The sequence below is a fragment of the Dermacentor variabilis genome, chromosome 11 (assembly GCF_050947875.1).
Source record: "Dermacentor variabilis isolate Ectoservices chromosome 11, ASM5094787v1, whole genome shotgun sequence".
Lineage (NCBI taxonomy): Eukaryota > Metazoa > Arthropoda > Arachnida > Ixodida > Ixodidae > Dermacentor > Dermacentor variabilis.
In genome coordinates this window covers 55,456,172-55,481,849 of record NC_134578.1, presented here as the reverse complement: position 1 = coordinate 55,481,849, position 25,678 = coordinate 55,456,172, and the positions used below count along the sequence as shown (strand labels likewise).

Below are 25,678 nucleotides of genomic sequence, written 5' to 3'. Positions count from 1 at the left end.
TTTAACCATGAGTGGACTTGCCTTCTTCAAGTCGACATATGAAGACAAGTCTACTTGTCGAAACGTTGGCTCCTGCTTTCACCTTGTTCTCCTTTTGCTCATCGTCTTGAATTTCGATCTCTCGCTTTCCCCGTGTTTTCCGCGTGTTTTCCCTCTACTTTAACCATGTCGTCTGGACCCGCATGCATACCTCGAACTCGAGGTGGAGGCTCGCCGTGCTGTTTGTGGGGCTCGTCGCAACCGGATGTGCCAGGTGGACGTCGGAAAACCAGGCAGGCCAGGCTTCGACCGTAGCTTTCGTCACCAGCCGCTGCGGGGCGCTCCCGTCCGGTTCCGGCGGCTCGTCTTCGTGACGCGTTTCCGGCTCCATCACGCTGTCCACCGCCTTGTCGCCGATAGGGGACCAGGATCCTGTTGCCAGCGCGGCACCGTCGTTCCCACGCTGGCTCCCTGGAGAACAGTTGGCATTGTGTATCGCATTAAAAAAAAAGAGATTTGAAGGTGGCGTTTTTGCACAGTTCCAATGTTTGAGAAAGGCTCTTGTCGGTGGCCTCTTCGTACTTCCAACGAAACAGCGAGATTTCTTGTTAAGCTTATTATTTAAACGGCCCCCTGCACTAGGCTTGGATTCTGCAAAGCGAAAAGCGCAGTGCGTAGATCGGACGATGAAGAGCGCGTTGGCAAAGCATTACAGCGACGTACGCGGCGAAAACAGCTGCGAGTTCGAACAAAAGCCCACTGCACCTTCTCAGAGATGCGTTTCCCCGCCAACCGACTGACGTCACACGCAGGCCATTTCCGCGACCCACACGTAGTGCCTGCCGCATACAAATAGCGAGCAGCAGGCCGAATAACTCGCGGCTCAGAGCTCCGAGAAAACCCAGAGCTCGCAAGACAGGATCAGGAAATGTGCCAGCGTGCAGCACCAAGTGGCAGACAAAACAAAAGAAGAAGAAGAGGCGGGGTCCTGACGTAAGCGCTCCGTGGACCCTCGGTCCCGATATGCGAGAAAGCAGGATATCGATTTTGCCTGCGGGCGCTTATTGAGACAATGGAAGAGAAACTCCTAGATAACCTCCTCACACCATGAGCTGGCAACGCTTCATTTTCTTCAATTTAGGCTACTACTAAATCACTCTTAAAGATTACTGCGGCAGAGCCCTTTTTGGGCGAAGGTTCACATTTTCTAGTGAATCACCAATATTTCAAACGCAACTTGGTGAGCGGCAAGAATGCTAGTTCGACACATATATTCAATTACGCTCGTAGCAATTCAGTTAATCAGTACATTCAATTCCCCCTAGGCTGTCCTTGATGTCTTTGCTTGTTGACTTCTCACGATATGGCTAACAAAAAACTATGTGCCCTTACAATCTGCGAAGAAGGATAACCAGCGAAGCTGTATATGTGGGCCCCTTAATGGCGAACTGTACCTCCATTGCGGGTCGGCCTGGTAATGCACAATCTTCGGGATCGGCCCACGTATGGGGAGTGTTTAACGCTTGCCTCACTTGCGCCACGGGTCGGCCTGGTATTGCACTATCTTCGGGATTCGCTCACGCATAAAAAGTGCTTAAAGCCTGCTTCACCTCAGCTGCATAGCACTATCTTCGGTATTATTTTCTACAAGTGGAGACCATAGTGGGGAAAGCAGCCCTTAACAGCTTCTGCGTAAAAATCGGGCCCTCGGTTTACTTTCTTCTCGTTGAACTAGCAGCGTCACTTCTTTTCTGCTATGATTGAGAGGGTTACAGACTGCGGTACGCTGGTCTATAGTTACCTTTGGATGAGATGCTAGAGATCTCGGAGAAGGTCTCGGGTGAGGCCAGCGGCGCCCAGGTCATCCAGTGCGGCTTCAGCCCGTCGCTCGCAGTCGTCGGAGGGTCGGTGTGCGACGAGGCCGTGTCGGGGGACGACTCGACGTTCCTCTCCGGCGAGGCGTCGAACGAGCAGGGAACCATGCGCAGCGCTCGAACCTGCGCAGCGTCCGTCGGCGTGACATTGACGAAGCAGAAAAGAGAGGACACTTCCAGAGCGAACAGAATGCGCGCATGTAATTTTTCCGTCCACCCCACGTCTAGACGGTACATCGCGTCGGACATTTAACCACTGTTGCGATTATGCAATCGCCAGCGCGAACGAGTGACTTGCCCACGTGTTCTTACGCGGGCCTCGAATCGCAGCGAAAGTGACAGTGCACTGGCCCCTCTCGGCAGAAACAGAGGCTGCATTTTCACAAAGTCGAGACAATCCGTGCACGCCAAGCAATTTAATCTATGCAAGTATCAGTATCAAAAGTCAGTAAAAGAGCCGGGAGAGAGAGAGAGAGAGAGCATTTATTGAGAGAAAGGAGGAGAGGGCCGGTCTGAGTGAGTTGAGTCTAGCCTGCTACTTCATGCTGCGGGAAGGGGATTGGGGGAACGATAGGGGCCGGGAAGGAAGATGAAGGTACTATGACGAAGATCATGGGGGGACCATAGCTGCTGCACATTCTACAGTTCCTGAACCGCCTGCACATGTGTGCTTCCCGGCACATCCACCTTGGCGGAGAGGGTTCCAGGTTACCAAAGCGGAAACAGAAGACGGTCTATATGGCATGTATGTATATGGCATGGCCACAGGCCTCACTTGAGCGAGGTACCACCTGCCACAGGGCAACGAATTGCCGCAAAGTTGTCGCAGCATGGCTTTGGTTACCGAGTTCGATGGGGACGCTCTTACGGCGCTCTCGCTTTTCTCGTTTAGATTCCGAGGTCAAACCCCGTGGTGACAACCATGGGCGCGAATTCGTGTCCGGCATAGCACTGTTCCCTTTACGCGTCGCCTATGGAAGTCCATCCTACGTCATCTAATCAAACAAGCGAAGATCGGGGGGGGGGGGGGTATTCTGTAAGAGTCCACCTAGTGGACCGTCCATTTCGGCCGCTGCTCATTGGCTAGGGCCGCTCGTCTCCCCCTCTCTCGTACAGCTCCATCCAATCAGCAGCAGCCGAAATGGACAGTCCACTAGGTGGACTCGTACAGCATACCACCCCAGGCAGCAACGCAGCCCCAGCAGTTCGTCGGGATGCGCAGCATGCAGGAACATGCGTCCGATACAACGCCTACTATATAAGTACAAAGCTCCGACATATTGAAGCATTTGGAATGGCTCTGGCACTGCGAAGGAATTGCACCTGATGTAGTGTTCGCATTTACAGTGTTTGGTTCATTTCGGAACGGGGCGAAATGGTCCCCTACTAATGTCGGAGAGCGTGAGAACTCCCTTTTAGAGTTAGCTATGTTCGGTGTGTGAATTGCTCAGATTTGCATGCATGTGCAAATGCTTTTTAGCGTCACAGTTTAAAGAGTCGTCTATTGTTCAAGGATCGCATATATATATTGGCAACACCGTGCAACCTGAAATCCAAGCTGCAGAAAAAAAAGAAGATATAATAAAAAGAGTAGGCAGATCCAACGCAGATCTGAGAATCTGAGCGCATAAGTTTTTGCGAAGCGGGTAATCAAATGCTATACATTTGCTCATTTCAGTCCTGCGTCTTTGGCGCAAATGAAACTGGTGCGGGCGCATGTGCTCTTACGGACCCGCGCTAAGCATTGTTACACATGCGGCGACCATACCGAAGAGCTAGTTTGCTTTGACACTATAAAAAGTATGCATACGATTGTGTACTAACGGTTAGAACGTCTGCTTCCTATACTGGGGCACCGACGTTCGATCCCACCTACGAGCGCGAGATTATTTTTTCTTAAGTATGATCTATTCCGCAAAAGAGCAGCAGCATCCAGCATCCACGGTACGGATAGTCCGAGAAGGCTCGCAAAGCAAGCTTCGATTTAGGAAAGCCGCAGTTTCGCCCGAAAGGCGAAGCATCGATTGCGATAGTAAATTATTAGACAGCTTTACGAAGTATGGAGAGTAGCTTGTAAACATTCGCTTACTAACTTAATGAACAAGCATGTTGTCACGCGCGCACAAGCAAACGTGAACGCATTTCATTCGATGGCCGCGGAAACTAGCTGTGAGAACGCCGGCGTGCGGAAGCACGGCAGCAGCAGCGGCAGCAGCAGTAGCAGCACCGAGTGAATTCACCTTCGTGCTGCCTCTCGTTTCAGCGCGAACTAAGCGGTGAGAACACAGCGCACACGAATCACTCGATGCACTCTGCCTCCATCACAGACCACTTTCAAAACAGGACCCGCGTGACCGCACCATACGCAGCCGCCGCCAAAGTATAGAACGCCCCCCCCCTCCCCCCGATGCCTTGCGCGAGATGGAAGATGGTGCGCTTCCTACCGCCTCCCTCCCTTGCGCGCGCGAGATATATCCATAACCGTCGGCTCACCCTCACACGCTTCCACTCTCACATACATCATACGGCGCGCGGCCACGATGTTATCACGGAACATCACGGCGACGGCGGAAATGCGCCTGAAGTGTGCATAAAATTGCTATCGCTATAAAACTTCAGTATGAACGTAAACGTCGCTGACCTAACGCGCTCGCTTACAAGGTGCTAACCGAAATCGTCTGTACGGAACTCGCACCTGGTAGGCCAAGTCGGTGGTGGTCACGTGGTCCCAGTGCTGGCGTTCCATCTCCGAAGGCGGTAGCAGGTCGGTGAACGAGGTCTCGAGCACCACGCAGTGCGGCACCGAGGACCGACTCCGGGGCGAGTCCTCGAGCAGCAGCGCGTCCCTGGATCCCTGGTCATGGGCTGACGCGGACCCCGGCCCGACTCCGTGGTCGGGCTTGGCCATCTTGCGCTGGGGCTTGGCGGGTCCCTTGTTCACGAGGAGCTGCGCGTTGGTTCGACGCAGGAGGAACAAAGGGGGGTTTAGAATTGAGACGACCAGATGAATCTAGGGCTAAATCCTCAGTCTTCTTCCACATAGGTTCTAATAAGCGTGTGGAACTGCTATACTTTTTCAATCGTTCTACACCAGACCAACTTCAGTCTAAGCATAACGTCTAAATCTCATTGTACATACGTTCTAACAACAAAGTGGGACATCTTTATAAAAACGCTCCATTTGCTAATTGCTGAACGTATGCGAAACCATATTAAGAGCGTACGGGTAGATGACCGGATTAAGATGTTTTGTTGTTAGGAAATTGCTATCCTGAAGGTCAGCCTTCACTTTGCATATATGCAAAGTAAAAAAACGAGATAAATGAAACAGTTAAACCGTAGCACTAACGAGCTTGGCGTTTAGTGGGCGTGAGATTAGCTCACTTTGGTATTGTCACAGTAAAATAAATATTTTAAAATGAACAAGCGCGGCCGTTTGCTTTTCAGCAGAACACACTCGCACTCCGACAGAGACTACTTGAAGGCGCAGACACACCTGAAATCATTGTACAGGAAAGCGTCAAATAAGGAAAGGTGAACGTATGAATGTATACGTGATTCGACGAAAGTGCTCAGATGTACTGTGACGACGACGATTGCGAATCGGTATTGCTTTCAAAACTGTGAAAGTTCTTTTCAATCTGTTTTTCATACAGTTGTACAGGCCTGTATTGACCCCTATTCCGAACCCATAAGAACACAGGCAGTCATTTCGTATAAAAAGGAAACCGTAGGCGATGTCAGAGTCTCATAGAAACTACGAGCGCGACGTGACAATTCAGAGAAATTGAGGATATCCATCGGTGAAGTGCAATTCACGTGGCGAAGCTTCAGTTGGGCTCATTTCGACAAAGCTTGCTAATAAATAAAAGAACATGGTCATACCAGCAACGCAATAATGAGTTAAAAATTTATTTGAAGAATCACGCTGTGGCATTAAACGGCACTGCTGATACAACTAAGACAGTGCGGGCTTTCTCCGTATGAAAACACCTCGTCGTGCCTATAGATATTTATTTTTTACTTATTTACTTATTTATTTACATATTTATTTATTTATTTACTTATGTGAGGCTACTCACAACATCGGGTACATTCGTCGCCAGCTCTACTACACCGTCTAGTAGTCAAATGAACGACCGGAACAACTTGTCACTAAATCACATGACGCCCTTATGTCATAGTTTCACCGCTTCCTAATTTTTCCTTTCTCGGAAGTTTCATTAAGTAAGCTATCGAATCGGCTCCTTCACGGCCTTCTATGATATGCACTGCACCGTGGAAAAATAAAGCAGTGATAAATCGCTAAGTGATTCCACGGAATAGCGAAATAAGCCGGGATAAGAAGCTTTAAAAAGTGCAGTAGATCGCTCAGCGAAGTGGCAGGTAAGAGGATTAGTCGAAGCACTCTTTAAGTGGATCTGCGCAAAACTTGCAATCTCGTCGAGAAATCACACTTGATGTCCGAATAATCCGATTCCGGGAATCCTCGATCAATAACACACGCTCTCACATCCGCTCACGCTTAGACAACTGTGCATCCTTAAGCACGCTCTTTGAGTGGGCGGAGATAAGCCCTATAATGACATCTAAAACGCTTCAGTCGCTACACCTATCCAATTTCGTTTTACGTTTTTATAAGCAGTAGGCATCGCTTTAGCGTTTCACTCGTTGCACTTGTAGGCGAGAGAATATTTAGAGAAAGGTTAAGCGCCCATTCTCCGCACGTTCTGACGCAAGTGCATGTATGGCTTCAGGTTGCACATTCTGTACATACAGCACATTCTGTAAATAACATCGTTATACGCGTATGATAGCTGTCAACAATTCTCAGCGGCAGCCATTATTAGCTCGAAACTGGATTAAACTGCTTCCCCACGTCTTTTTCGTTACGTCTGCGCTATGATGCCGTCGTCGTCGAGCGCACCTCTTATTCCTTATATGCTTCATCCTCACTGTATATGTCAAGGAAAATACGATTACGATACTCCGTAATGCGAAATTTGAGCGCACTTCTGCATATGTTTTTATTTCGCGATATAGTGGCTCACGCGGACAATCAGTCCCGTGCGGCACATAGCAAACGGAGCGAAGTGTGGCGCGACTGCCTCGCTAATTGGGAAATCGCGAGAGGCAGCACGTGGGTTACGCGGAGACGTAATTCTCTTTAGCCACCGCACACAGACCTCCTGCTCATGCAACGCTTTGCTTCCATACATAGCATCGGTGGACGCGCTCGCCGCATGGGGCCGGTGAACAGACGACGGGGCGCCATCTCGTAGCGGTCGTCGCCGCAAAGCCCATCTTGCGGGTCACTGCGTTTTTCTTCTCACGCTTTCGCCATATCCTCCTCCGCTTTCCGCCTCATGGTTACGCTGCACCACCCTCCTCCGCTTTTATCCTCGCGCTCAATTCCCAATCGCGGGCTTTCATCACCCGCTCAGATCCGCGTTCGTGCTTTCCGCGTTCGTTGAGCCTTCCCCGTGCTCGTTCGCTCCATTACGCCGAGGGATAACGCCGACGCGAAACGCAGGAAATATCGCCTAGGAGCTGCGCTCTAAAAAGCTTCGCTCAACCACCAGCAATAGAAACCAACCTTACGTTTTATACCTGCGCAACGCGCAATTGGGAACCGGAAGTGCTGACCATTGAGCAGTCGTTCAACTTTCGCCATTTGCATATCGAGAGCTTTAGATCAGGGAACGTAAGCGGGCTTGTGCGTCCTACACTCCAAAAGCTGCTTAGCTTTTGCTGAGGCCCAATGAGCTAGCGCACGCGAGTGGAACGCAAGCCTCTTGCGTCTCCTACTAGAACTCTCCGATTTGTGCAGGGTTCTGTGCGCCACGCAGACTCCGAGACCAGCGGCATACGTTCGTGTGTTTTGGAGGCAACAGCCGGCCGATACTAGAAGCGGACAAAAACGACGTTGCGCACGTCACACAGAGGTTCTTTTTGAAAAGACACCGGTGCCTTGCTGTGAGAGAGCAGGCTACCACCGTAAATGAATTTACAGCTATATGATCGGCTAAAGCCTGTTGCTCTGCGTTATTTATACTACGTTCGAAAAGCATTTCTAAATGGGTTTTAAATGGGTTTTACGTGCCAAAACCACTTTATGATTATGAGGCACGCCGTAGTGGAGGACTCCGGAAATTTCGACCACCTGGGGTTCCTTAACGTGCACCTAAATCTAAGTATACGGGCGTTTTCGCATTTCGCCCCCGTCGAAATGCGACCGCCGTGGCCGGGATTCGATCCCGCGACCTTGTGCTCAGCAGCTAAACACCATGGCCACTGAGCAACCACAGCAGGTCACGATAAGCATAAGAGACCCGCGGAAGACTATTGGAGGCTCCGGTAGGGTGCCTCAATGTCAACACCGCCGACCGCCGTTCAGATTAGTGACAACCTTTGACCAAGCTCGCGTCGCACTTCCGCCATATTGTGTCGGAGCTGTTGAGGCGTCCGTACATGTTCGTGCAGTAGTCAGTGGGGCGCTGCCGTGTTGCCTTGTGTTTGCAATTGTCATGGTGTTGAGGACGTGCTCGCTAAGTCAACTTTTCGGGCTCGCGGTGTGAGGACAAAGGCACTAGAACGTCTTATAGCTAAATACACTCAATCATGTCCGTTTACTGTGCATCTCTGTGCACCAGCTCAACGGAAAAACGGCACTTGGGTCTTAGCTCTCCCCGCGACTCCGAACGCAGGAAAAAGTCGCGAAGAACCTTGTTCCTCCAAGGTATGATGCTTTAATTTGTGCCTTCGGGTGGAACGGTGTTCAGGCAACTTTCTTAGGCACTATATCATTTGCCGTCTAAGTCATTTAATCAAGGCGATGAGAAGCCTGCTTAAACCCATTGTGTTCATTTTCTACAATCGCATGCACTGAGCATACAAATGTCAGAATAAGTTTCTTGCAGTTTTTTATTGTTGCGGCTCAGCATTTATACTTGTATTGATTGAACCATCCAGGTGTAACGAGGATGCTTAAATATACAAGTAAAACAGCCGCAGGTGTAAACTTGGACTGATATATTTTCATGCTTGTAGGAAGCATACATATTGAGCTCAGTTTTGCCAATATCCCCTCAAGTTTATGTGCATTGCATCCTGTGGCTTCAGGCAGGTGAAGGTGTTGGTGAGCTGCCTTGAACCACACCTCAGTTATACCCAGGCTATCTTCCTGTGGTTTTACTTAAGGGATAGCTGTACGATTCCGTATTATACATTCCCGTTTTTTTCTGAGATGTGTCACTATGCTGCTCTTTCTCACATTGCTGTGCTCATCAATGGACCGCTGTATAACAGAACCTGAGGCAAATTGTTTTTCAGCAAAATATTTTGGCGCTATACTTATACAGGTATAGGAAATACTATAATATGTACTATAGGCAGGAAATGTTCACAAGCCGAATGCATGGGCCGATATTTAGGCTAGATGTCTACAACGGCGGCGTTAATTTATAAGCGTTTTGAAGTCATGCATGGTGCCTTGGGGTTGATTTTCACATAATAAAAGTAACAAATTCGGTGGTTTTACGTGCCAAAGCCACGATCCAATAATCGGGCGTAACGAGGGATGTCGAAATAATTTTGACCACCTGGGTTTGTTGAACGTACCCCTAAATCTAAGTACAGGAGTGATCTTGCATTTCGTCCCCACTGAAATTCGACAGCTACGGCCGTGTTCGAAATTGTGACTTCTAGCTTGCTTTTGAACTCTCGTAGAGTATGCCACGCGTTCTTTTATGCGTTGCATATTGCAATCACTCAGTTCAGCCCTTGGGCGCGGCCAGGCAGCTACCATTGACCTTTAGCGCAACCACGTGACGTGACGTCACGACAGCCGGAGGAAAAGCTGGGCCCCAACTCGCGCGGTCGCGCGCGGCCGCAGCCATCACCTGACTCCCGCTCCTCCCGCTAGGGGCGCTGCGCCGGCGCGTGACGTCACGGAGGAAAAGCTGGGCCCCAACTGGCGCGGTCGCGCGCGGCCGCAGCCACCACCTGACCGCGCGATATGCAACGCATTCTTGGCTTAACCAAGCTAAGCCTGGCCATTTTTTCTTCTCACTTTCCACACGCCCGATTTGCATCCCAATAACCACAGTACCTTCAGTTACGGTAACACTGCCGTATATATTAACCTCGTTTTGTCATAGAGCTTTTCCCAGTATTACACCGCTATACTTTTACAGGCAAAAGTAACGTCAACCTTGTTACAAGGATAAGACGCAATGCTTTAAGTATGCACCACAACAGTCAACTTTGCTTTCGAAACAAATTTATGAGCGTAAGCGAAAGCGCGGCAAAACGACTACTTATCTACTGGGCTCGAAACTTTCTCTTCATTGTAAGCTTTCCTGTAAGCATTCCACCTCCACTTTTAAAATGAGGAGTAAATACTACAATGCACGTAAGCATACATACTGCGCAAAATTACCCATTTTTACTGTCAGCGAGCGCAGAACCTGAATTCCCCCCTGTGCGTCACAGCGTGTCTTTACGTGTCCCAACGCAATATGGAAGCGCAACCAGACTTGTGAGAACACTGTATGGAGAAGTAAGGTATTGAGGCACCCTGAACTCCAGCTATTCATGTGAGGCCAAGCGGCAAGCGCAGAAAACCTTGCACGAATGTCGGAGCAGACGCTCCGTCCGTAGACTCCGTAACCAATCGGGTGCGCTTGTGCAAGGATGGAGTCGTCACCTGAACAACTCCACATGGTCAAGCAATTTTGCTGCATTTCGAAGTGTTCATCAGTCAGATGGAAAGAACCAGGTCTGTCTCCTTTCACAAGTTTCCCCCTGCACCAAAAGATCAGCGCCAAAAAGCCACATGTATTGCGAATATCCGCACCGCCGAGCTGTGACAACGACAATGATTGTGCTCTCGACATTTTGCTCGGGACAATCTGTCTTTTTTTTTTTCGAGGGGAGGATCACTATGGGGGGGGGGGGGGTTCTTAGTTTGCGGAGAACGCGAACCTGTAGCGTGTGTGGCGTTCGTAGAAAAGCGTTGCGGGGAACTTAAAGGGGTTTGAGTTAAGGTTGTTAGCGTCATTGTGATGACGTTCGACGTACGCGTATTGCAACACGTAGTTTCGTGTGATAGCCGGCGTGGCAGTGCAGTTTCTAATGCGAATTACTCAATTCGCCTTTGAACAAGGCTGTTATATCGGATTCGTGTGGCACAGAACGCGGGGCCTCTGCGGATGGTACGTAAGCGAAAATCCGAACCTCAGAGATTGAGGTGCTCCTAAGTAAAGTCGGTAAATTGTTCTGTTCAAGCACAACAAATACCCGCCAGCATGAAAAACAGCTCTTGGGTGTCATAGCCGTACGACATTTTCTTGTACTCTGGATACGCTACTCGATTACTTGGACCAAATAAGTAGGAGCATTCTTGAAAGGGTATAGTTATCGAAGAAATTGCATCTCATAACAGCGTCTGAAGGAAATTGGCAGTTGAGAGACGAACGCAGTTCTGGCCAGTTAAAATGCAGTATACTTCAACTATACGAAAACATGGAAAAATCAGTTCAAGTTCACGCAAGAGGTGAGTCAACATTTCCGCACACAGAAACAGATTTTTCTCTTACATTAGTTTATACAGCAGCGATAAGCGGTGATACGAAGAGAACGGGGAGTGATCAGTCACGATCAGAACATGCACCACAAGCGACGTGGTCTACGAATGTGTTTTTTTATTATTATTGTAAGCATATCCTTCGGTTTCTTTTTCCTCGATTCCGCTCGCTAACAGAGAAGCAACAGGCAACCTATTGCAGTAACTACGGTTGAAGCGAAGCAGCAGTCACCCTGCGCCTTTAGGAAGGTAAAATATACAACAGAAGTCAGGTGCGCGAAAGCTTCGCCACTGACTCGTCGTACATGCCAAACTATAGGGGCCCTATACAACCTAAAAACTATTCCAATCAGTTTTCATTCCAATCTCATGACGTTAAAATTACGTAACTGCCGACGCAAACATCGGGCAGATGATTAGCAGCGTTTTTTTAACATGCTAATGAAACGCTCTCTTCGTTTATAGGAGGTAAAATTTTCTCTTTCAAAGCGAATAGCATTGCTCCACCATGACAGGCTTCTCTTGTCTAATTGGCTGAGTGCAGAGGCGAGGAGCACGAAATGAAGGGAGTTACCGCGGGACTGGCATAGCACAGTGGAATAGGTAACCGAACAAGGAGGATATAGTGCCGGCGTTGGCGATTGGCGTGCGCTTCGCCTTGCTTATCTATCGGTGCCTAGTAGAAAATCGCGGTGGCGTGCAACGGAAGAGCAAAAATGCGGCTAAAACGGATCCTCAGCGAAGAAAAGTAGGCAGAGCGAAGTCGCGTGCGTGCCGAAAGGGCTCGACAGCGTTGTAGTGCTACGCAAAAATATTTATTATGCGCTAATAAACCGTTCTCAACGGCGGCTCCGAGCAGCCAGTGCCAGAGCGATCTGCGGGCAGCCATCTCATGTTGATTTCAGAACGGAGCAGTCTATAGCTATCCCCCCTCCCCCCCAAAAAAAAAGAAGATCGATTTTGTTCAGCTTATTATTGGCAGCTTTAATGGGTACATGCCACTTTGACGCGGTGAGTGACGCGGTGCGCATGCTCAGCAACAAAACAGGCTGTTCGAACTGATCGCCGCTCTGCTGCAGGCCAAGAAGTCCCACCTGCCGAACTGTGCAGAAAGCAAACTCCAGGAAACCCTGGCGTCGCCGGCGCGACGCATCCGACTTTGCCGGCCGTTGTGTCGCATGCACGCGCGAAACGCTGGACTATCAGTGCGCGTCCTATAGCACAGTGAATCAAAACAGCAGGCCGGCACGTGGTCACAATCTTCCCCCGCAATGCAGCAGTGCACGAGCAGTTCGGCTCCACGACCAATCCGTCCCGAACAACAACAACAACAACAACAACAGTGATTGTCGTCAGTATCTCGCGCGGATCCGCTGTACCGTCGGAGGTTTGATCTACTTTATATCGGTCTTTAAAGGCCTACAAATTCCAAAGGGATCCTACCTTTTTAAACGCCCGAAGGCACTCAATTACGACTACGTGCGTGCATAACCACTGTGAAGCGTTGCGTTTGTAACGCAATATTTTGTGGATGGGACCACAAAGTCGGTTGAAGCCGTAAGTACGAACTTACAAGGCAAATCTCCGTGCAGCGCGCTGGCTGGACCGCGAAAGTTACAGCTCTCGCATAGACATTAGCGATTTCCCCGCCGGTAATGTTTGTATAGGAAAGACTGCGGGCGAGACAAGTTCAAGTCGACGCAGCTCTCACGCCTAACGAACGCTATACCACTCGACTGAAAGCGTTGATGAGTGCCTCGTTCTTCATAGTTATGGCGGGGCTCCACGCTTTGGTCGTGGCGCAAGAAGTGCGACGAAAACAACCACCTCAGGTGGCGTTGAGCCGCCTAATGCCCGCGGACAGCAGACGGACACCGCGCATATATGTACGTACGGCGGCAGCGCTTGGCAACTTTTTTTTTTCGTTGAAACACCCTCGACGTATGATGCAGCAGCGTGTATAGCGGAACCGCTCGGTGCTGCTTTCCCTGCAACGCGCTTCCGGTTCACTTCCAACGAAAAGTTGGAAAGTTCCGGCGCATGAATATTCATGATGACAAGTGTTCCTCGTCTCAGCTGTGAAAGCAAGTTCTCTCTCTCTCTCTCGCGGTGGTGTGTGTGTGTGTGTGTGTGTGTGTGTGTGTGTGTGTGTGTGTGTGTGTGTGTGTGTGTGTGTGTGTGTGTGTGTGTGTGTGTGTGTGTGTGTGTGTGTGTGTGTGTGTGTGTGTGTGTGTGTGTGAATGCGGTGCGTGCTTGGCTTCAATTTGTTGTGTGTGTGCGCTGAGAGCATCTCTTTTTGTGCTTGTGTGTGTGAGCGCGCCTGTGCGTGCGTGCGTGTGTGTACGTAAGGCGAGTATGATAATTGAGTGCATGCATGCATGTGTCTATTTGTACTGTGTTTGCTACGTTGCCAAGGACGAAATAACAAATATCGTACGGACGGGTTGCCTTCACCCAGTCAGTGCCACCGGGGAAAACAACCCGCATCGTCGGCCTCTCGCATGTATGCTCATCCCGGCGAATAAAAGAGTAATCTCTGCCTACATCTGCTGCTGCTGCTGCTAATAATAATAATAATAATAATAATAATAATAATAATAATAATAATAATAATAATAATAATAATAATAATAATAATAATAATAATAATAATAATAATAATAATAATAAATTCTGGGGTTTTACGTGCGAAAACCACGATATGATTAGGAGGAACGCCGTATAGTAGGGAGGACTAAGGATTAATTTCGATCACGTGGGTTTCTTTAACGTACGCCCAATTCACTGCACATGGGCCTTTTTTTTTCTGCATTTCACGCCCCCATCGAAATACGGCCTCCGCGGCCGGAATTCTCAAGGCAACGCCAAAGCCACTATATATATGCGCCACCGCCAGCGGCTCTCTAATGCTCCGACAAACTCCGCGAATGATGAACAGCTCAACAGTCATCGGGGCTACCTCACAAAGATCAGAATGCCGGAGTGCTTGCGCGAGGAGCTAATATTTTCCGATATCGACGTCGTGGGCACCGAGTGCGCCGAGGTGATGCACCCTGCATGGAGTAGCCGCCGCAGTCGCCCGAAGAAGCACGTTCTTGTCGAAAAATGTTACGTCCGCGACTGTTCTAGGCTCGAAACGGCTAGGTGTTGGGCTGGTTGGTTTCCTTGAGAATGGAACACGTCTTGCGCAGAAGGCACACACAGCAAGGAGGAAGACTGACAAACAACGGAGAGCTCCGATGTTTGTCCATCCTTGCGGTCCCCCTTCAGGGCCAAACATTGGTCAATTGTGGTCAGTATATGCGTTGTAGGAACAGCACGCCATGACGGAACGTTTAACTCCGAATCCTTCGTTCCCTTATGCTTTCTGATTCTGAAAGCCTTCTTAAGCTGTCGGAAGAAGGCACTGCAAGCTCTTCGCTGCTATTCGCTGCGCGGTTCGAAAGGATACGCGGCAATGAGAGGCGACAATCGTCCGGCATGGTGTCGCTCCCTCAGGCCTCCGCTCGGAATGCTTCTTTGCGCTCGTAAGTGTCTAAAATTATCGCGCCGCCGTGGTCTATTTTCCGCGCCTAATCATAGGCCACCTTTTTACCCGGGGAACGCGAGCAGAGACGACAGGTGGCGTCCCAATCCACGCCCTCCGAGTGGCGCCCCCTCGACACAAAGAGGCTGATCTCGAAGGCCATGTGTTTGCAGGTTGCATGCCGCGGAAGCGATTGCGGGGGCCTGAAACAACTCGCGGACAGTCGGTTTGCGAGTGCGACCTATTCGAAGAGTACGTGATTCAGTAGAGACTTGTTCTGCGTAGTCTTTCAGTTATCACCCGTTTAGAGAGACGCTAAACAGCAACCGCAAATAATACTTAAACTGGTAAAAACTCTGAATTTTAATTTATAGCCTAGAAACAGTCCATCGCCAGCACAGAAGACGAAGCCCGAACTTCGTTTCATTGAATTTCGCGCCCATAAGTCAGTGTGACGTAACAAATTTCAATGCATTTTTCTTATTTTGGCTATTTTGGTCGCAGAGAGTGTTTTACAAGCCGGCTATACGTCGAGCCTTTGAGTCCTTGGAAAGCGATTTAGTCCTTATTTAGCAGTAAGCAGTTAATTAGGCCCGTGTAGACGCTTACAAAGTTCATGACATCACGGACAGTTGGTGTAGGAATGTTCGAGAAGCGTAACTAGCCGTCTTTCCTACTTGTGTCGTTCCTCCTGGCTTAGCAAGCCTTCTCTGACGGTAACGGTAAAAGCGACCGCTTTACTACAGGCGGTGTCTAAAATACAGAGTGTATGACGTGTTTCTTGCCCTTGAACTGCTTACGGTGAATACAGTTAGCAAAGATACTGCCTTGGAGATCTGCTTCTCTTATCCGGAGAGGACCGTCCCTGGGACATGGATTTGCACACCGCCTGTTGCAGTAGCATAATCTGATAAAATACAGCTTATTATTATTAATTATTATTATATTATTATTAATTAAATTCATTATTCCGTTTAAGTTTCGCCTTCAACAGACACTAAAATGAAACATTAAATTACAGCGCTAGAGATTCTCAAAAATTCAGTTTTCTCTGATTTCGCGATAATGAGCTGACAACTAGAACAAAAATTAAAGTGATTTCTAGTTTTCTTTCTTTAATATGGCGCCGGTATGCAAACGTTAACCGACAGATATCGAAAGTATAAGAGTGACATTGCTGGTACTGCCGAATGGTAAATTACTGATGCAGAAGTATATATATATATATATATATATATATATTCTGCGTAGTTTCCCTTCAAGTGGCCTTATTAAAGAAAGGCCCGATGTGCCCAACCACCGACTGCCGGTCTGCGACAGAGAATACCTCCCGGACATTCCCTCGAGGGGGAATCGAAACTCCTGCGTCTCGTACGCCCGTATTAATTACACCCGCTCGTGCCGGGCAGCCCATTTTTTTTTCTCTCAGCCGCAAAAGTCCATCCAGCGGGCGACGAACCATGAACGGCAGAGGCAGTAATCAAACAGCGCCGGTGCTTTTCACGTCCCTCAGAGCTCGGCAAGGGGTGCTGCCGATAGCGCTGTACAAAAATGTTACGGCGGAGAATCAATAGAGAAGCTATACCACAGGGAGGATCGTTGCGCGCGCAGAGAGAGCTGATATTTTTTTCTCAAGCGAAGCTTTCGTAGCGAACCCTCCCGCATTGTGCTGACCGTCGATACTGCACTTGCTGCTTCTGCTGCCTCGCTCAATAGCTCATACACAGAAAATAAAGGCATTACGTGTCGGATGCATGGTGGGATGGAGTCTCGCTCTCCCCGCACATCAGCCCGGAGCTCAGGAATAGGCCACAATCGCATCTTCTTTTCTTTCTTTCTTTTGCCTTTTTTATTGTGCATTTTGCATCAAATACAGAAACACAACCGTTGATTAATGCTGAAACGCCATGCCACTGCTTGCCCTCCCCACAGTCCATTAAAAGCAGTAGAAATTTGCCATCTTACTGAAGAAACCGAACTACACTGGCAACGTTTGGGGCCCATCCTATCACCAAACAATAATCGTCTTACAACAAGCCTTCCCCATCGTCCACGCTGCTCGTCCAGTACTTCCGTGTCACGAACGGCCCATACAGCCGTATGCTGTAGGTGCTAGTGAATGAAACTTGCGAGGGTCTCCCGAAGATAGCGACTCAATCTCGCGCGCACAAGGAAGGAAAGTTGGGAGGAAGCGCGCCGTCTTCCGTAGCGCGCGAGGCACTGAGGGGGGAGGGGGGGCGTTGTACTCTAGCGGCTGCTGCGTACCGCGTGGGCGCTCTATCTTGAAAGCGATCTGAGAGGTGACAAGTGTTGGTAGGTTTGTATGCGCTGTGCTTTCGACGATTAGTTGGCGTTCAAGCGAGAACAAGCACGAAGGTACGTTCGCTCGCTGCTGCTGCCGCGTTTCCAACACTCCGGTGTCTTGACAGCGAGTTTCCGCGGCCATCGAGTGAGATGTGTCCATGTTTACATGTGCGTGCGTGACATCATAGTTTATACAGTAAGCAAATGTTAACAAGTTTATACGTGCGATAAAACTGCAATTCTTACTTGGTATAGATGTCTACTAATTTGCTATCGCAATCGACACTCCCCGTTTCGGGTGAAACTGCGACTTTTTCAAGAAAGGAAACGCAAGCAAGATAGACGACAATAATTGCTTTTTTTCGTAACAGCAAGTCCTCGTCTTCTCCTTATTAATCTTCAGGCGATTCTTGACGGATGGCATTTACCGGGAGTTAAGGACAGCTACAGCAACGTGGTTCTTAGCTCCAAAAGTGCGCTCTACGCTTACTTGACAGGATATACGGATGGGGCCGGTTGGTAATAAATACCGAGCAGAACCGAAGATGAGAGCTATTCACGCATTCTCCATACACATATTCAACTCAAATTTATGAAGAAAAGCTCACAAACTTGAGGCGGCAATATCAGGGTAAAACAAGAAAGCTGAAGGTTCGAAGCCAGAATGTCAAAGTTTAGACAAATCTATCTCAGCCACTCAACATTCCCAGCGGCGCTCATAGACGCTAGCGCCACTTTTCTGTGGAGCGATTTGGTACCACACTCTCTATGCATGGCTTCCGAGATCTGGCGGCGCGCAGCCCGATTTTGGGGGCCATATGCTCTATGCTACAGCAGTATGATAACAACGGCATCCGAGACGCTCGATTTTGTTAGCCACGATCATACGAAGACACCGACGATTAATCCAGAGAAAGCGTAGGTGGAAGTTATGTTTAATCGAAGTGTAGAAATAATGGGGTAAAGAAAATTAAATTTGACGAAAAAATAACTTGCCGCGAATGTCCTTTAGCTGACTTTTTATACATTTGAATGAAACGTAGTAACAACTTTTCTTTATGCGTTCTCTAGCTTAAATGTGTGCTTTTCCGTATGGTTCAGGCTATGCGCCACAGGGAACGTGATCTGTTTATTCTTTTCAGAGCGCCGAATGGCCTCAACACTATCTACAACACAGTGCGCCTTTATCACACGCATACCTTTTCCAGGGCGTCCAGCAGTTTGTCCGGCATGTGGTCCTGTATCATGACCGGAGAGATGAGCACCTGGTCGAAGTCCTTGTTGTCCGCCCACAGGGCCTGGTAGACGGGTTCACTCTTGCGCATGACGCGCCTGCGACGCCCGCCCACAAAAAAAAATAAAGCTATTGCATCGCCCATTTTTATACTGCGCACACGCGGATAAAAATTGCACAGCTCAGCATCTGAGGACGAGTTTCTCAAAAGCAAACACAACGTTCCCGAACTAGAACGCTGACTCGGCGACCTTCAAGGTGTCCGGATTGCAAGATCGTCATTCATTTGAGCGATCTATTCCACTAACCAGCTTGAATACATCTGCGAGGCTTAATTTTGCCACAGTTTCGGGGGTAATCGCATTTTTTTTTCCAGATCAAAAAGTTGATGATATGGTTTGCACAGAGAGTTCGCTTCAATCTCGCAATTACAAGCCAGCTGAAACTAAGTCTTTAAAAGGAAACTATGGTTGTTTCTTAATTATCGAATAATCACCTCGCATTACCCGTCCCATCATGCGCGGCCGCCACCGCTGACCGCAGCTCTTCTTAGGAACCTTCCTTTTATTTCAAAAAGGCTATTTTTTAATATTACCTAAAGTGTTCGTAGAAACACTCGTTATACTGAGCTTCCCACCTAACATTAGCCAAGCTGGCAAAAAAAAATAACAAGGAAAATGAAACGAAAAGAAACGCACGGTGCAAGACACAATTATGATACCTAGGGTGTTATTCGGTCTTCAGGCCATATTTTTTAGCAGCTTGGCTGACGTTCACTTGGACACTCCATTTTTATTCGCGCTTGGTGTGTTGAAATGCGCTTCCCAAGTAGAGCTGCACGATTACCAGCCCTTGCCAGCTGTTCAAATTCGCTGTGCCGATTTCGCTAGGCGAATGCTAGGCCTAGCTCAGCCGACGAGTTCGGCGAGGGGGCGGGGTAGCCGGCGAGGGGGGGTAGCCGTTGTACCGTTACAGTGTGCGCAACAAGATGGCCTGACTTCGTCTACCGACGACTCCCCTCCTGCCGACACGACCGTCGGCACGACACAGCTGTCGCAGGAATTGGCTACACCAAAACTGGTTTCGCGTCGGCCTAGTGCGATTGGGCCTAAACCCATATAAACTATTCTAAACCGCGAAAGCAAGCCGACAACAACGGCGATAGTGTGTTCTGGATGGATGGATGAATGAATACTATGAGCGTGCCCTCCGGAACGGGCTGGTGGGTTGCGCCACCACGCTGTTGTTATTACACCGCTTAACGTCCTACCTATGTTACAAAAAAAAAAGAAACACGATGAATTATTATCACCAAACTTTCTGAACCCCTATTGGAAACTTTGCTTTTGTGCGCCTCCATTGTTTGTCGTTTCCCTAGTTCTCTTCCGCCAATCTTATAAACGCCTCGTCATCTGCAGCGGCGCCCCTAGCGGCAGCTGCTGTCCCTGTAGCAAACTTGGCCTGAAAAGTATCAAATCACTCTGGTGCAAATGGGCAGATGGCACCAGCCGTTTGTGCCCCTCAGTGTGCCACGGCAGCGTTTGCACCCACCGCACGAGATCACTTGCCCCGTCTTAAAACTACGTACCTTCTCCTGTCGCGTCAATTGCGATTCGCCTTCCTAGCCCATTACCGCCATTCACGCGAATGTGATGCACAATAGAAATGCGATGCGACGCGTCCTTTGTCGCATTCATGTTAACGCTGCTAACAGAGACGTTTACATTCGGGGACGCAAGCGGCTTGCGTACGCGATAACTAGGGCCTACGGTACTGCGCATGCCCATGCCTAGGCGTAGGGGTCTGCGCAAGCGCAGTACCGTGACCCCTAGTCCTTGCTTACGTAAGCCGCTGGTATCCTCTAATTCAAAGCTCCCTAATGTCTTCGTTATCTTACAAGCAAGATAGCAATCGCGAAGCAGTCCAAACGAAGTGTACGAAGGCGCATGGGCCAACTTACCTCCACTTGGACTCGTAAGTTTGGCTGCCGGCAGAGGAAGGGAAAGAAAAGAAAAGAAACGAACGGACCATGTAGCCCACAAAAAAAGAAAATCTAGTATTTTGCGAACGTCCGAGTAAGATTGTAGAGGTAAATCTCAAGAATAGCACAACGTTGGACAAATACAGCACACGCAAGTATTTCTTACAACATTTCACTCGCTGCAACAGTGCAGCTACGAACATGCAAGGACAAGCCGATCTTTCACGGCAAACATCAGCAAGTTACCCCGTGCGGCACGGGCTACTCGTTCAGAGAACAGACATTTACTTTTGCAACGAAGCGCTGCAAACCTGCCTCGTTCGAGAACAGCCGCCAGACAGTTATTCTCAAACACACTCGTCTAACTACGGAAAATTGGTGAACGTTTGTGAAGAAGACATTAGTTCAAAATTCTATTTTCGACTACAAAGTTTACGTGGAAATGAAATAGCTTTCTTTTTCTTTGAGGCACTGTTCAATAAAACGTTTTTCTACGCGCATAGTTGTTCTGGTTGTTCTTTCCTCTTTCTTTTTCTTTGAAAATAATCTCATTTAGTGACTGCTTGACGCACTTGAGAAATGTCTTGTTGCGATGGTTGAGACATCGCTCTGAAATACACTGCAATATCTATATTACTGTACAAGCACCAAAACAAGCGATGCAATTATTTCTTACGAAAGAGTGGAAAGTGAAACACGAGAGAAAGATAAGAATCTTTACAACCGCACTCTAAATCCTGTTCCGCATACGATCGACTTCAATCCTTTAAAAAAGTGTTAAAGGACTCCGGTTCAACAGTGTAAGTGGCACCAGAGTCCTTTAATACTTGCGGTAAATATTTGCAAAATAAAAACCTACGGAAAGGAACTAACGAGCGTATGTGAAACGAGATCAAGTGCGTGAACACTAAACTGTGGGGAAAGAAAGGAAACACAGCGAGAACTTCACTATTTTGCAAGAGCAAGAAACTCACTCCTTCGGATGGTTACGCACGATGTGGATGATCCTGCCGGGTGGGTAGAGCGGCTGGTGGGCAGTGAGGGCTATGGTGGCGTCACTGGGGTGACTGGTGACGTCGCGGTTCGCTAACGTCGGACCTTCAGATCCGTCAAAGTCTACCTCGTCAGGACAGCAACAGAAAACGCCTCCCAGGATGATTTTCCACTAGAATATATTAAAAAAACACACACAAAGGTGGTAGGAAGAAGATGAACAGAACACCTCGTAATCAATGATCATCTCAGAGATTATGGTATTGTGCCTGCTGATCGTAAGGGCAAGGGCTCGATCCCCGGTCACGGCGGCCGCATTTCCATAGGGGCCGAATTTGGTTAAAAAAAATCACGTTGTGATGTGGCGTGGGTGCGCGCTAAGAGACCATAAGCGCATGGACGCAATCGAAGCCATTGACTGCCACGTGCATTTAACATCGGCGAACGTCTGGGCCATTAACACCTGTTAAGTGTGCGTATAAGGTGCTCAGTCGTCTGGCTTCCCTGTCACACTCTGTTCGCTCAAGTTGAGACAACTGATTCCAAATAGAAGCTTAATACCTTATCGATTACTCGCTCATTTGGGTTCACTAAAACACACGCAGCGCAGCGCATGTGTGTGTGTTTCTCCAACTTCTATACCAACACACTCAGTCTTCAACCCTGAACGCGATGTGATTGCGGCAGTCAAAAGTGCAGCGGCGTCGCACTACGGTCATGAGAATCTTGCAGGCCGGTCATTGGCCTATTGTTACTCCATCAAGGCAATCGTCTAGCCGTTACTCCGTACTGTCTTTTTTTTATTGATATGATATAAGGAGATATTGGCACACAATTTAGGCGCCGGCTACTCCTTATCTCTTGAGTGGTTCCGTCATACATCATACAGGGTTCAATATTACATATCAAATACTCTTTTCACACAAGCACCAGTACTTATCACGCAACGTTTCCACAGGAAGACTATCACGTAAGGAACACATGGTATATACAATATACAAAGTAAATGTCTCCACACTTATGTACATAAAATTCTCAAAAGTACAAACGATACTGTCGCCTAATAACACATTGTCTAGTCAGCGGGTGGTACATACATCGTGTAAATGCATTATCACATACAGTCACAACAGCACAGTCAACGAAACATAATTCACTTCATTACAGAATGTGCAGCGCGATATTTCTTACGACCCGTAATCACGAAGCCAACCGTCGAAGGGAAGTTAGAAACAACTGTAGCGTTCCTACTCTCAATTCGTAATGAGGAGTACCGGGTAAGAGTGAATACGAATACATTACTGGCAAGGGCCGACGGAAAATGAAAAAGTTGGGCAGCATGTTACATTCCTGTAACACGTGAAGGCGAAAGCCTGCTGCACACACGTGGTAGTGCATTAAGGCATACGATCCGAGGGGACATACTCCTCGCAAAACATAACGAGCCGCAGTGCGAAGTAAACGTATGGCGCTGTTGGTTGACCTCTCCAACGACCCCAACGCGAGCACCTGTTGCACTAGCCGAAGGTTCTTTCGTTATTTCTTTTGTTCTCTCTTTCTTTCCATGTTTTTTTTTTCTTTGCTCTTTCACTCGTTCTTCCTTTATTTTGTCCTTTCATTTTTTCTGCCTTCGTTTCTTCATTTATATTCAGCCATTGCATCTTTGCTTGCATCCGTGCATGCTTCACAGTCTCACGTTTTTTTTCCCTTCTTTTATAAAAATGATTCTGATTATTTTCTTCTACGCTGTACATTAGCACGCACTTGCATGCTAATGGAAGATACATTCTCTTCTCCAAAAACGAAATGGAGACTCTGGGAAACAGGCTCCTTTCGCAATCCCCAACGTATCTCAACACGTTCCTGTAAAATGTGAGCCTATACAGTTTCAAAGCAACAAAACAGAAATATGAAATAACTTGGGTTACGCACGTGCCGAAAATTTCTTTGATGCTACATTACTATTGCTTCTTTCAACTGCTAAGGCCGCCTTTGTTTCGGCGACTGTTGTCGGAGACCGGGAGTGCTCTGCTATATATATATATATTCGGAGTTGTGACGAAATCTCGGCGAAGGAGACGCTCTATGCGTCAGTCACCGTTCATCACGGCGGTATCTGATAGTTGAATTCTTCGCTACCGAGAAAAACACACCACAAGGCAAGAGAGAGAGAGAGAATGTGTGCGCATGAGAGGTAAAGAGTGACAGAAAAAGAGACTATATTGCTACGGGATAGTATTTCCAATGACGAAGAGCCGAGCAGTAAGAAGAAGACGACGACGATTGGAAGCTAGCGCGGGCTGTTGCCTCTTAGCCAACTGCGGCGTATTGCCTTGTAAATGTACTTGTAAATAGCTTTTCGTCGGTGTCTTCCTACGTAACATATCTGGTGGAGGTGGACGTTCCCTGTACCTCGTCACGGAGCTTCGCAGTGGACGGTACGTCGAGCCTTCCTTCATGGCTCCAGGCGACGAATACATACATATATATATATATATATATATATATATATATATTGTATTGTATATTGTAATATGTATTGGCGGTCCCGGCTGAAACGTTGAAATTAAATTTCTTTTTTAAAGCGCATTTCTTCAATAATAATAATATGCACACGCACACACACACACACACACACACACACACACACACATATATATATATATATATATATATATATATATATGTGTGTGTGTGTGTGTGTGTGTGTGTAGAGAGAGAGAGAGAGAGACGAGTTATAGCACATTGCTAGCGTCTGCGGAAGGCGGCTAACTAAAAGCATTGACTTTTGTTGGGAATTTCCCCTAACGCCAATGGGAACAGCAGAAGGGCCTTCGTTTGAGAATCTGTACTCGCCGCATTAACATAGTCATGGCGAGAAGCTTTGCACACTGAGATTGATGGTGATGCTGTCGCGCGGCCGTGCCTTGATTTATGAAGTGCGTCAGAAAAATCGTTGGCGCATACACCGTTCTCTGAAAGTCCATCGGTCCTTGCGATATTGTGCGGCTAACTTAGCACTTAATGACGAATCTATATCATCCGTGCCTGGCGATACTGGTCTTCCATGACCAGCGGTAAAAAAGAAAGAAGAAGCAAGCGCCGTTATTCTGGGAAGGCAAGAAAAGGACAGGAATCAGAGTTCTTCGGACCATGGCAATATCGCGGAGAAATTTGCGTAACCTCAAGAGATTCAATATATGAGAAAAATTCAGACTGCATTTTTACGTGACTATTGACTGCGCCTTAAGTTTCTTCAAAAGAAAACCGATACTTGTTCTTCCCTGAAGAAAGAAAGCGAGAGATAGTAATAAGATGAATGAGCTGCCTCTTTGTCATATCGAAATTCTACAAAATCAAGTTGAACTTCGGACTTTCGAAAGAAGGATAGGTGCACTGTTACAATATTTCTCATCCCGTCTGGCGCGATAATCTCAACTGAAATACTACAATCGATTTTAGAGAGAACCGGTGGCCAAAAATGTCGTATTTCTTCAAATAGTGTTTTATCTTTTTGTATTAGCTGCGAAATATGGGAAGTTTAGCAACAGAAGGGGTTCTCTATCTAAAGACCTTATTTAAGAAAAACAAAAAAGGAAAGTAAGCGGTGATAAAATAAACATATTGAAGGGGCAGCGCAAAAAAACGACGACAGAAGGCAGGAACACACAGGACAGCGTGTGTTCTGTGTTCAGCGTCCTGTGTGTTCCTGCCTTCTGTCGTCGTTCTTTTTGCGCTGCCCCTTCAATATGTTCAACCAGTACCAACTCGCCCAAATGTCGATCCTTCTACGGTGATAAAATAATCAAAAACGGTCAAAACACGTCCATGAAGAAATAATAGAAGAAAAACTAGCAAAGAAAGTCCATGGATCAGGTAAAAAATACAGGGGAGAAAAGAAGGGTATAAAAGGTTTCAAGAACAGCACAACCTTGTACAGGTCATGGGAACATAGAAAAAAAATTGTACTCTCATACTTTTAGATAATTTATAAGGTCACTGTACGCTAGACAGTGCCGTAGATCCTTGAGAGATACCCGCCGTGGTTGCTCAGTGGCTATGGTGTTGGGCTGCTGAGCACGAGGTCGCGGGATCGAATCCCGGCCACGGCGGCCGCATTTCGATGGGGGCGAAATGCGAAAACACCCGTGTGCTTAGATTTAGGTGCACGTTAAAGAACCCCAGGTGGTCAAAATTTCCG

The 25,678-nt window shown here is 47.9% G+C and overlaps 1 protein-coding gene across 3 annotated transcripts in view; it reads right to left on the bottom strand.

Annotated features, from left to right (window-relative positions):
- inaE (inactivation no afterpotential E) overlaps positions 1-25,678 on the bottom strand; it is a 196,392-nt gene that overhangs the window by 7,374 nt on the left and 163,340 nt on the right. For 2 of the 3 annotated variants that reach the window (XM_075675547.1, XM_075675545.1), the window contains exons 15-20: positions 21,459-21,649; positions 20,464-20,487; positions 18,469-18,601; positions 4,549-4,800; positions 1,781-1,976; positions 191-450 (exon numbers count right to left, since the gene is read on the bottom strand). In XM_075675547.1, coding sequence (XP_075531662.1) covers positions 191-450; positions 1,781-1,976; positions 4,549-4,800; positions 18,469-18,601; positions 20,464-20,487; positions 21,459-21,649 — 1,056 coding nt within the window. The remainder of the gene's footprint in view (positions 1-190; positions 451-1,780; positions 1,977-4,548; positions 4,801-18,468; positions 18,602-20,463; positions 20,488-21,458; positions 21,650-25,678) is intronic. The other variant, XM_075675546.1, reaches the window with a different exon arrangement.